Here is a 13,094-nt window from a genome sequence, read left to right on the forward strand (position 1 = left end):
TTTAAATTTGTTTCAGATTTAGCAAACCATCCGCTGGAAATCACAATTTTGTAAGATTTTTTTGTATAGAATTTACAACATTGCGAGGGCGCACTCATATTATGACGTCAAAAGTGAAATCATATGGAATAAATTTGTACTTATTTTGGTATCACTAGATAGCAAAGAATAATAACTATACATAATACCAACATGCAAAGCATTGGATGTTTACTATGGAATTCATGGTGGTTAACAACCCCATTAAACCCCAACGCATTAAAAAAAAAATATGAGAAGGAGCTTTTTATTTTTCATTATTTAACGAAAGTTAGGTGTAAATACCCATATCTGACCCTGTATTTAGCGTATACAATAATGCCGGAAAAAAGGAGGCGGCTATTTTTATCCCCCCCCCAATGATTACAGAACTTTCCAGAAGTGTTTCGTGTATTAGCAATGCTATAGAAAGCGTCTCAATTCAAATAAGGAAGCGGGAGGGAACGAGAAGCGTGTTTGTTTTTTATTCGGCCTAATAAAACTCAGAGGATGATTTAAGCACTTCCCACCACGCCACTGTGTTGACTTGCGGTTAGCACAGCTGTGTGAGTGAACATGACACCACTGCTCGCACATTGCATTGACGGGCATGGTTAAATTTGAATTTGGATTGATATATTTACAATAAAAACGCATTCAAAATGCTAGTCGATTTCACATTTTATGTTACCTACAGAAGGTGTGAATTATCCTTTATGCATACATCACTTTTGTTCTGAAATCGACCAAGTAATAATGACACACGCACAATTCTTAAACAACATCTTTTGCACAGAATTCAATGGGATTTGAAAAGTAAAGTGGCAGTTGAAACTCTAGTGATAACACGTTTGCAGTGCATGATGGGGCTTCCTTAAACCATCCTCTGAATAAAACCTTAGCAGGACAAAAACTTAGATCTACGATATTCTCGTTTCGTGACTTTTTATAAAAAGTAAAAGATATAATTGTTTGATTATACATCTCTATTACCTTTCCTGAAAACATTATTTTGCCCTCGACACGACTTCAAACAATATCAGAGTACATGTACCTTTAATCATGTAATCTTATTATATAGGGATGTAAGGAAAAATGTTAACCTTGACAAGAAATGAGAATTGCAGAAATAAGTACCAACTCAGTTTAAAAGCCTTAGGGATAAAATCAGAACTCGACCGGCGGTTGACCGCCGGTTCCGTCCTGTCCCGTCCGGTTTCCATTGTTTACATGCGAGTGGTAAATGTGATTGACTTTGGGTCTAAAATCTTGGAAAGCACCCTTTTCAGAAAGCAATTCGATGAAGAATATATCATTGTATACAGAGATGTTCATTTTTAGTTTGGCATTTCGTGTGTTTGTCCTTATGCTCATAATAAGCCTATAATCTAAACAAATAACTATATATAATATGTACAAATGATATAAAATGCGTCTAGTGTTATATAGTATTATTGTTTCTTTTCTCGTTGCTCTAAAAGTTTAAAGAAAGTCCTTTTTTGTTGATCAAATATTTCAAGTGCTCGTTCATAAAGTTGAACATCAGCTTCCAACACTTGCCTAACTTCGGGATCCGACATAAGTTCCCGGATATTTTCATTCACAATATCCGTTCGAGTACCATTTGTGTTTCTTTTAGCGGAATCAGTTTGCATATTTTTATAATCACTTACATTAATTTTTTGTCCCGAACAACGGGTATGAAAAGGTAGTCCATATGCTTCCTGAAGCATTGCTAATGATAAGTCGTACTCTTGAACAAGTCCAATTACAGTGAACCAGTTTTCTAGATTCTGAAGAGCGTATTGTAGTACGTTGTCCATTTGTGTTTGGTTAAAGGCATGATGAAACACAACTTTTTGTCTAAACCAACAGGGTGCGCCTGTGAAACCTGCTTTGGAGCGAGCAAACTCATGTGGAATTTTACTTAAATTACTAAATGCAGTATGGTCATAAAAATGTCTACAAAATATGGGATCAAATAGTAACTGACGAAAGAGAAAGCTGCCTTGATGCAGTGCCCACTCACGGAGCGATACTTTCCCAGCATTCAAAGCAGAACATAGTTGATCAGATCTTGCACGACGACAATACGAATAAGAAGAAATAGTTCGTTCATATGGTTCTCTTAAAATGGTAAAATACGAACATGATGCATTAAATTCATCACATAATCCAAAAGCATAGCCGCCCATCAATATATTATGTTCATGTTTAAAATCTGGAAATCTTCCAATTAAATTATGCACATTGAGTCGTCCCATACTGTCTTGAACTGGTCCTAAATGGCGGCCGGTAGAGAATGCAACTTTTCCGATACAGTCTTTGGTTGTGGACCCAGCCGCTTTATTATGATGCATATAGATAATGACGTCATTCTCTGCCGCTAAGGACGTCCTATTGCTCAAATTTAGTAGCGATGAGGAGTTGGTCAAATAGAAATTCGGACGGAAGTTTCTTCTGATTGGCCAGACTGCCACTGAACTTTGCTGTGACGGCACTTTTGGTAATTGTCTACTTTGGCGGGAGATTTGATCGTGTGCAAAGTGTAACGTGGATTTATCTGGTTTTTGTAGATTGTTATTTAACAGTGGCAGGTGGATGCCTTTTAGAAGTATATCTGGAGATATGTGTTTTCTGAAAAGAAATAAAAAGAAATATGGAATAGATTAGTTTATGATAATTTTTATATTAAGAAAACATTTTTCAAGTTTGAAAACATTCCTACGCTCTGAAACATTGTTTACGTTATACAACTTCAACAAAATAAGTTTTATTTTGCACTTCTTTCGTATGAAAATATTAATAATTTCACGTAATATAATATAATGTCCAACATGTCCAAGATTATAACACTCATACGACACAGCCCCTACTTCATATTACTACTAAAGATAAATAAGAAATCAGCCAAGTCATAATAGTCATAATTTTGTCTGAAACTGTCATTCTTTATCTAAACAGACTATACTGTTTATATAGTCTGCGAATACAACTTTGACAAGATAGTGCCAACTTTCCGCTTCCCGCGTTTCCTTGCATACTAATTTGCCAGCAGACAATCGTGACAAGCAAGTAAGGCAATTCCTTTTGTACCCTATAGTAGTTTGATTTGAGGCAATTGAAGCGTGAAGCGTGCTAGGCATAAAACAGTAAACCTGGTTACTGCTGCAAAGGACTTATTGTTATTTTCATGTTGAATTACAAACCATATACATTGACCCAATTGATAAACGTGCCTCGTAATGCTACAGGCATTATGGATATTCCGTCCTCTACTTTTGAGATGACATTCTGTGTTTATTGCATTAAAATAGCATTCCTAAATTTAAATTTGATTTGATTTGACTCTTATGTATTTGTCAATCAACAAGGTACTGCACTGTCGAAATGTCATCGACAGTCGTCTTAGAAAATCTCTGATGAATTTAACAAAGTTGCATCTCTCTATCAACGTTTCTAGAAGCAATCAAAGAGCACATTTCCGTTCATTTCGCAAGCTTCATTCGCCGCGAAAGATTTCATTTTGTTGCCTCATATTAAATTGTCTCGCATTGCCGTTAACTTCAGGTTTCTCCATTCAGTCTTACACAAACCCTAGTTCACCTTTTACATATAGATTGTATTTCTGGCGTATAAAAAGGAAAGATTCGGAGCCTCATCTAGTACTTCGAGTCTTGTCTGTCCCAAAGCATGATAACGTCTGTCGTAATTGGCACATAAGGCAAACTCTTCTTCGATGAAACATAGACGATATAAATGACACTGCAATGTGCCGTGTCTCATTTCTAAAATCTATCATTTTGAGCTTAGATCAGGATCTGTGCAAGAAACATGTTGCAAATGGTCGCGTGTTTTTAATTTGCATAATCATTATTCTCACTACCCAAGAACATATTTAGGCACCACTAAGTTCAAGTACACATTGTGTATTTTGTTGTAACTAAATAAAATGATAAAAATATATATAATTTACAATCGTACAGCTCAACTGATCATACTTTTCCTACATTCGACCTTGCATGATTTTTGAGTTGACACAGTCATGAAAATAACTATAGATACTTGACAGACCATTAGTAGCCCAGTTCTGAACCTTTTCATTGATCATTCATAACAATAGGTATCTGATGGATCAGTGAAGATAAGAAGGGATTATAATATATCCGTAACCTTGATATTACAGTACATCTCGAGGAAAAAGTGCAATGTTTTCATTTTATGTTTCAAATATCCCGCGCATGAAAATTGAGTATTTAACCCAAAATGGAAAATTTATTGGAAATCTGTTTAACAGATTTTTTTGACATCTTTTTCTGCACTGTATTATACCTAAATTAAGAAATTTGATAAATATTCAAAGAAAATATACGTCATCCAAAAAAGTTTGATTTTTACACATTTTGGGGCAAAAAAGGAAAAATAAGCAAAAATATCAAAATCTGTTTTAACAGCTTCATTCATCAAGTCATAACAAACGGCCTACATGCTTAATTTCTAATAAAATATTGAAATTGTGAAAAATATAGGTATTTATTGATTTTCATGTTTTTTCTTGCAAATATGCTAATAATATGCAAATTATGAAATTGCAAAATAAAGTTACTACATAGCATACATCTTTCAAGTGTGATGTTCAAAATGACAGACATCAAAAAGAGATTCAATGAAATGTAAAGGTGTAGTAACAATTTTGGCATGGACTGTCTGGTTAGGAAAAGTACGGTAAGTTGAGCTGTAGTGTAAATATTTTTATTTTCTCTCTGTCCCCTCTATCCATCTCTCTTAACCTGTATATTTATCAATCTCTCCCCGATATCCTGAAACATTCGAGGTGACTGGCTCTCCAACTACTATTCATATTTTATAAAAGATAAGAAATACGGCGCAAATTTTATCAATATTAGTTGATACGTTATTTTTTTTCTCACAAATTAGATCTCTAATATATATCTCACCAACTCGCATTTCCTTTTCCTTTTTAGCATATTAAAACTCCGCTTATTTGCACAATGGTAGAATGCTGACCGCAAACCAATATGGACTCCTTTAGGCCATGCAATAAAATTATCCTGGTGTATAAAAATGTAGCTTTGAATATCAAAATGGACGAATCTCAAGGTAAATACTTACTGATGTTATTATGTTAACTTATTTGAGTTCATGTGTGATTTTTAATAATTTTACAAAGATATGTACAAATGACTTCTTAATCGGCAGTGTCAGTTGACCCCTTGATTTATATATTATATTTCCCAATTGCATTGTAAAAAAATCCTACTTTAACACTATATATATATACTAGAAATGTGTATGCACCCTTTTTGATCATTGAACCCAGTATATGTTTTGAGCACATTGTGAACATGGTGAATATGCTTGTAGCTTTGATCAAGCTGTTACATTGTCACATTGTGACAATTTGTTATTATACACAACTAAGTTAAAGCGCACATTGCTGAAAGACGAGGTTGCATAATTGAAAAGGCAAATAAGTCTTACAGAAACGCTAACGAATTATTAAATTTAATTTGAGATCAAGATTGGACTTATTCGTGAAGTATGGGTAAAAAGGATGATATGGTATTAGGGTCTCGTAAGAACGGTCTGCAATGTGTTCCATTTTCGTCACTTTAGTATAGATTAAGCCTGAAATAGGACATGTATACGCTAAAAGAATTCCTAGCTAAAGTATAAATGTAATATCGCAATATGAATATAGAAAACCCTCTGACCCTCCCTTATATACTCTCTACCAACCTCTAATCTGTAAATTAAACTGTTTCCTAGCTCCTGGTATTGATATTCTAGAATATTTATAACGAGTCTGTAATATACCGAGTCGAATTATCCTAGAGGTATCAGCTGGTGTCTTTATTTTGTTAGTTCCTTTATATAGTAGTAGCGCCGAAAGCTTTTTTGTAATTTAAGAATTAATTCGCGCAGAAATTAGTGAGCTATTATAAATTTAGTCACACCATAATATGTACATATTATTCTAGCAGCCCGGGGCAAGATCATCACTTTTTCGCTCTCTGTCTATTACCATTGCAAGGCCTTTTTCTTCACTGGTCTCTTTGATGAGCTTCAAAATATTAATCAGCTCTACTCTGCTGCTACAAAATAAGAGCAGTATTATCAGCGTACCTATTGGTTAGTGATCGTTGTACCGGCAAACTGTTCTCATGTCTTCAGAGTAGATGTAAAACAGGTTTGGTGATAGTTGTAAACAACCCCCATATAATTATTCTAAGAAAATCATGTTTAACTTATGATCAAAATGTACACACAATCTTTAGTTATATAATTCATAATTTTTGCGTGCTCCGCGAGCCTTCTTTACACTTCCGATCAAAATTTTAACGCATTCCACCAAGTTTCTTCGCATTTGCGCGATTCGCGCCTTAGTTCCGGCGATGAATAATTTGTCGCCAGTCTGTGTAGACGGAAGGGGGGGGGGGGTCATAAAATGTTCGAAGTGGGCGAGTCAAAAGAAGTGCAATAGAGAAACTAATCCATTTTTATTTAAGAACCGAGTTGAACCTTTTAGGTTTTAAATCATTTTATAAATCACATATCTATTAGTGATCTTGTGTGAAAAAAATAAGGAATTAGCATTTACCGTTTTGTTTTTATGACACATTTTATAGCGATAGCCAATTTTAATGTTTGTTCAAGAGACATCTAAAATGTGAATATCAGCCCACCCTGTGTAAGGTTGATTTGGAACAACTGCCATTTTCTTAACCTAATTCAGGCTCATTTGCATTGAAATAAAATGGAGCACCGAAATGTTATTGCCCTTGGTCTTGTTTAAGGAGAAGAACTATTATTTGTTGTTATTTTCATATAAATTTGTAGGCGGGTTTTTCAAATGTCGAAATGAAATGCGCGCAAATTGAAGTGGCGTGAATAACAAGATATCCAGTAAGTTGGACATATTGGGATAAAACAAACTGGAGTTGGAGTCGAGTGATGTATGAAGGACTTAAAGTAATGTTAGAAAGTTTGTTTGAACAGAAAAAAAGAAACTAAAATAACGTAAAAATCTACCTTATTTAAGTTAAAGTCAGTTTCAGAGCTGGTGCCTTTGTCGTGCATTGTGTGCTCTCATTCAAAATATATGGTACCTCGTGGACAAATAACGAAACTGGGTATCGCAGCAAAAGGACTCAAAATTAAACGGTAGTAGTGAGTCACTTCATTTATTCACACTATTGAGTGTGGCATTTATAGAAACTTTCAATAATGGGAAAGTTCAACTTGGTTCTTACATAAATATCGATTCTTTGCTCTATTGCACTTTTGTTTTTGACTCACCCTGTATAAAGCTTTCATATTACGATGTACCTGCTTAACATCACGGTTTTGCGCTGTATACATACAACATACGCTTAATATGTGTTGCACCGAAAACTGTTAAATCAACCTTTTGGTTGTATTAACTCGTTTGGGTTGGTATATGAATGAACATAAAACGATTCCATGTTGTCATTATCGTTACATTAAGTTAAAATCTATGTGTCGTTAAAGGCATACATTGGAATGTCATCTTTCCCTGGGTAAGATCTGATACCAGGCCAGCCCATGGCCAGAGGGTAAATGAGTAGGTTTGTTTCACCTTGAAGGCAAGGTTAGTCTTACAAATATGGGTTAACTTTCCCCTAGGCCATCCAATATGCCATATACAGTAGGACTACAAATTGTATCTACTGGTCAGTTTATACTCCTATTTCCATATCTGTTATTCCAATGTATGCCTTTAAGACATCTTCAAGTTTGGGGGAGTATGGCTGATTATGGATAATAATATTGGTAATTATATCACGAGGTATAACATTTCTTGCCTGTAATGTAAAGAACTTATCGCACACTATTGACAAAAACAAAAAAACTTTCGAGTTCCCAATTAAACTTCCTAAAAATAATAGCTTAAAAAACCAAAGTGTTCATGCAAGAGCAAACTAAATCCCACCATTACCTATGCGTAAAAACACGCTCTTAAATGGAGCGGCAAATTAGTCTCGGATCGTGACCGCGAAGCGAAAAGAACTTGGGAGAGAGACTTTGTCAGTTTGACCTAATCGTGCGTGTCAGGTTCATCTAGTGTCTTCACTTTGGCATCCAGGGATCTGCAAGGTTCTAACTCTTACATATTAAATATGGGATGTGTAGACTCTATGTCACGAATGGTGCGTTTCTCCTTATGAAAAAAAATATACATTTTCTCTTGTAAGAATTGACATTATCATGACTATAGCAAAATACACATATAAAAGATAATTAAAGCAACGTGAAAAAAGGAGCTTTTCAAAAGTGACGAAAATGTGTTTTGACTCATGTCATCGAGGCACACAGATATTGATCATAGCGGAGTGAGCGTTCATCTGGGCTGTATTGAACCGGTAACAAAGGGTAGCAGAAATCGCCTTGTCACTTTTGAAACTCAACCATTTGTCATTCAAAAAATGTGAACAAAATTCTCAATCTATCGACTATTTTATTTTGCAATTTAGATTTAGTGTCTCTAAGCATATTAAGACACGGCTTTTGTTTTAAGTGTTCGGATACTCTTTGGGTGCAAAAGATAAGTTCTTCATTGGTAGAACACCCTGCGAACTGAATCAAGTTGTGTGGTGCCATACGAATTTTTGTCACAATAGGATTTCCATTTCTTTTGGCATCCTGGCGGTCGGAGCATTTCGCTTAGTGCCTCTGTATGTTCTACACAGCCGGATGTACTTTTTCCATGAAGCCTTTCTGAATGGATTTGTCAATGTAGTTGTTTTCAGTCAGGTGGGTGATGGTCCTTTGAGCTAGGATCCCCATTCCAAGATTACAGCTGAAGTTCTTCAGTGTGATTGGTCTGATGTGGGAGGGATACCGATGTGTCCTCGCTTCAGCTTCTTAGCCTCCACCTTGTCTTCATTTTTAGCGCCAATTTGAATCGGCGCTTGTCTCCTACTTGAGACGTCTCAACTTTCTTTGTTGTCTTGGCGTCTATCTGCCTTTCTTGATGATGCTGGTTTCACCCCGAATCTGTCCACTAATCTTTTATGGACGTTGTTGAGTTGCTCGACAGGTGATCCGCCAATTTATGTATCATCTTGTAATGTCCATCAGAGCTCATCAGCAAGTACAATGTACTAGTAATCACTGTTCTGACAGACTGGTCAACACAAACAGCCTCTAAAAATGAACGTCTGGTCATCTAAAACATCTGATTATTTCTCACATGATAAGAACAGAGAATTACTCCAAGGCGATCAGTCAATAAACAAGTGTGGTCATGATGTGGAAAATACTTTGACAGGTAGACATTCAAGATTTTTACGCAAAATGAAAACAAACTCTTGCGGGGGGAGGGGCGGGGTGGGTGGGCTTACTTTACGCTACGTTCAGGAGTTTGATTAAAGTGATGTTTGCCTAGACATGTCCTCTGTCAAAGTTTTTTTATACTACCATTGCTACATCATAATGTTATTCACTCTTAGATTCGTAGAAATATCAAAGTTTATGCTCTGACAAAATTGATCAAATAAATGAATTACAGAATGATTTACCTAACAGAGACACATCATAATCGGCATCAAGAATCAAGTCTTATATCGTGTTTTTGTACATATTGATATTCGACTGTACCATTGGACTTGAAGGTCAAGTATAACACTGAGATTCAATAAGCAAAGCACATGTGTGTTTACTTGCTTGCCAGACGCTATTTCTCATGCATCACTGGAATAATGTTTTCCAATGTTGAATTAATATTTTCATTTCATTTCAGAGTCATGTATTAGTCATTACTTGATGTCAACCAGCACAAGAAAATTGCTCGGTCAAAAATAATTAAACAAAAATGGATTTGCATGATTTTACTTTTGGAGAATAATATTGTATACAGCGGGCTTATACTGTACATAATTGCTCGACATGCTTAATGTAGCATGAATAGTTATTAACGACATTTACGAAAATGAAATTTCCGGGAAATGTATATTTCACGTGCATTTTATGCAGCGGATATGATGTTCAGTTGATGATGATGATGATGATGATGATGATGATGATGATGATATTATCATTGTGGTATTGTATCACAATATACTAATTACTTCCAAGTTAATGATAATGTATGTGCCAAGAAAACATAGCCTCAACTTTAAATGCATGTAGTGGAACAGTGCCTAATTTGCATAAATCTAAAATGGCCGCTTATGCAGGGGTAAAATTTCAAAGTTGGTACAATCGTGCTAAAAATGCAAGGGGCGGCCTACATATCTCATTCTTAGGTACTTTGTACTGTAGAAGTCAGAGCTACTCCTGACGAAAGCTTGATAGTTCTAAACTTGTCCGACGGCGAACCCGCTAAAAACCCACTAATTGAAGTTCATGAACGTTGGGTATAAGGCCGTATAAAATTAATGTTTTGGTTCTCGTCCAGAGGATTTTCATGAATTGATGAGGGAGGAGGTGTTTTTTTTTTTTTTTTTTTTTCCAATGTAAAATTAGCATTGTCAGTAGTTTTCGGTCTTCTCCAACAGTGCTCGAGGAAACGATGAGGCCCTTTTTTTTTTTTCAAATGTGAGATTCTGAGGGATAAACCCCCTAGAGTACCACAAAAAAAGACTTGGAAGTGATGCTTGTTCTCTAATAAACTTATTTACATGTATGAAGATTTCATAAATCATTCCAAAGTCTAAAAAATCAGAAAAATCTAAAAAAAAAAAAAATCTGACAAATCCCAGAAATTGAGGAGGGAGGGACGAGAACCAAAATATTAATTTTACACGGCCTAACGAATACTTGTACGAAGAAATAAATCATTTTTTCAATCTCTAAGGATGCCAAAAACTAAGAATTCTGCATTTTTAAAAGCTCGTTGCATGAAAAGTAGTCGATTCTTGTCAGTGTAACTTCGGTCTTTAAAATTCGGTGCTAATAACGATAATTTACTTTTATCTTCCTACTGCAGTTTATGATTTATATAGATTTGAATTCATAACCTGATCAAAATCAATGTGCAGCAGAAATGTCTCGATATTCATGATAATTGCCAGTAATGTATCATTTACTTCTTCCATGCCCCCTTCTCCGTCCTCTTATCTTCCTGACTCACTTTTGTTACTTTTGAATCGGTCAAGATCCCCCATCAGATGTAGGGCCATATACCAACAAAACTGGAATGAAGTATCTGGATTTGTATCCACCAATATTTGTGCGTCCTTCTATTAAGGGTTTTATTTTTTTACTTGAATAGGTTATTTTGAATAATGAATAAAGCCAGTTGAAATCAATCTATATGACTACTTTGACTACTAAAGTCATAGCAGTCATAAATTTGAACAAGTTTCTGGGACTGTGTCATTCTTTATCATGTTTATCTAAACAGACTATACTGTTTATATAGTCTGCGAATACAACTTTGACAAGATAGTGCCAACTTTCCGCTTCCCGTGTTTCCTTGCATGCTAATTTGCCAGCAGACAATCGTGACAAGCAAGTAAGGCAATTCCTTTTGTACCCTATAGTAGTTTGATTTGAGGCAATTGAAGCGTGAAGCGTGCTAGGCATAAAACAGTAAACCTGGTTACTGCTGCAAACGACTTATTGTTATTTTCATGTTGAATTACAAACCATACACATTGACCCAATTGATAACGTGCCTCGTAATGCTACAGGCATTATGGATATTCCGTCCTCTACTTTTGAGATGACATTCTGTGTTTATTGCATTAAAATAGCATTCCTAAATTTAAATTTGATTTGATTTTACTCTTATGTATTTGTCAATCAACAAGGTACTGCACTGTCGAAATGTCATCGACAGTCGTCTTAGAAAATCTCTGATGAATTTAACAAAGTTGCATCTCTCTATCAACGTTTCTAGAAGCAATCAAAGAGCACATTTCCGTTCATTTCGCAAGCTTCATTCGCCGCGAAAGATTTCATTTTGTAGCCTCATATTAAATTGTCTCGCATTGCCGTTAACTTCAGGTTTCTCCATTCAGTCTTACACAAACCCTAGTTCACCTTTTACATATAGATTGTATTTCTGGCGTATAAAAAGGAAAGATTCGGAGCCTCATCTAGTACTTCGAGTCTTGTCTGTCCCAAAGCATGATAACGTCTGTCGTAATTGGCACATAAGGCAAACTCTTCTTCGATGAAACATAGACGATATAAATGACACTGCAATGTGCCGTGTCTCATTTCTAAAATCTATCATTTTGAGCTTAGATCAGGATCTGTGCAAGAAACATGTTGCAAATGGTCGCGTGTTTTTAATTTGCATAATCACTATTCTCACTACCCAAGAACATATTTAGGCACCACTAAGTTCAAGTACACATTGTGTATTTTGTTGTAGCTAAATAAAATGATAAAAATATATATAATTTACAATCGTAGTGTAAATCTTTTTATTTTCTCTCTGTCCCCTCTATCCATCTCTGTTAAGGGGGTACTACACCCCTGTGGTAAATTTGTGACTATTTTTGCATTTTTTCTCAAAAATAATAACACAGTGGTAACAAAAGTTACGTATATTATAGGGGCAAAGAATCCAGTTACTACACTGGAATTTCAGTGACTAAAGACAAGTAGTTATTGATTTATTGATCAAATATTGGTTTTCCCTCATTTTTGACTGTAACTCCACAACTGTTGTCTGTGCTGAAATATAATTTCCATTGCAGTAGTTGTAGTCCTTGCCCCTATAATATACATACCTTACTTGTCACCAATACGCTAGAATTTTTGAGAAAAATGCAAAAATAGGCACAAAATTGGGCAGGGGTGTAGTACCCCCTTAACCTGTATATTTATCAATCTCTCCCCGATATCCTGAAACATTCGAGGTGACTGGCTCTCCAACTACTATTCATATTTTATAAAAGATAAGAAATACGGCGCAAATTTTATCAATATTAGTTGATCTCTAATATATATCTCACCAACTCGCATTTCCTTTTCCTTTTTAGCATATTAAAACTCCACTTATTTGCACAATGGTAGAATGCTGACCGCAAACCAATATGGCGACTCCTTTAGGCCATGCAATAAAATTCTCCTGAAAT

At 35.4% G+C, this 13,094-nt stretch overlaps 1 protein-coding gene across 1 annotated transcript in view; it reads right to left on the bottom strand.

Moving 5' to 3' along the window:
- Positions 1 to 244: 244 nt before the first annotated feature.
- The window catches only part of LOC140150792 (uncharacterized), a 142,918-nt gene continuing 130,068 nt past the window's right edge, over positions 245 to 13,094 (bottom strand). The window contains exon 2 of the mRNA XM_072172916.1: positions 245 to 2,655. Within this exon, the coding sequence (XP_072029017.1) occupies positions 1,470 to 2,655 (1,186 nt within the window). The 3' untranslated portion in view covers positions 245 to 1,469. The remainder of the gene's footprint in view (positions 2,656 to 13,094) is intronic.

The sequence above is a fragment of the Amphiura filiformis genome, chromosome 4, assembly GCF_039555335.1.
Source record: "Amphiura filiformis chromosome 4, Afil_fr2py, whole genome shotgun sequence".
Taxonomy (NCBI): Eukaryota; Metazoa; Echinodermata; class Ophiuroidea; order Amphilepidida; family Amphiuridae; genus Amphiura; species Amphiura filiformis.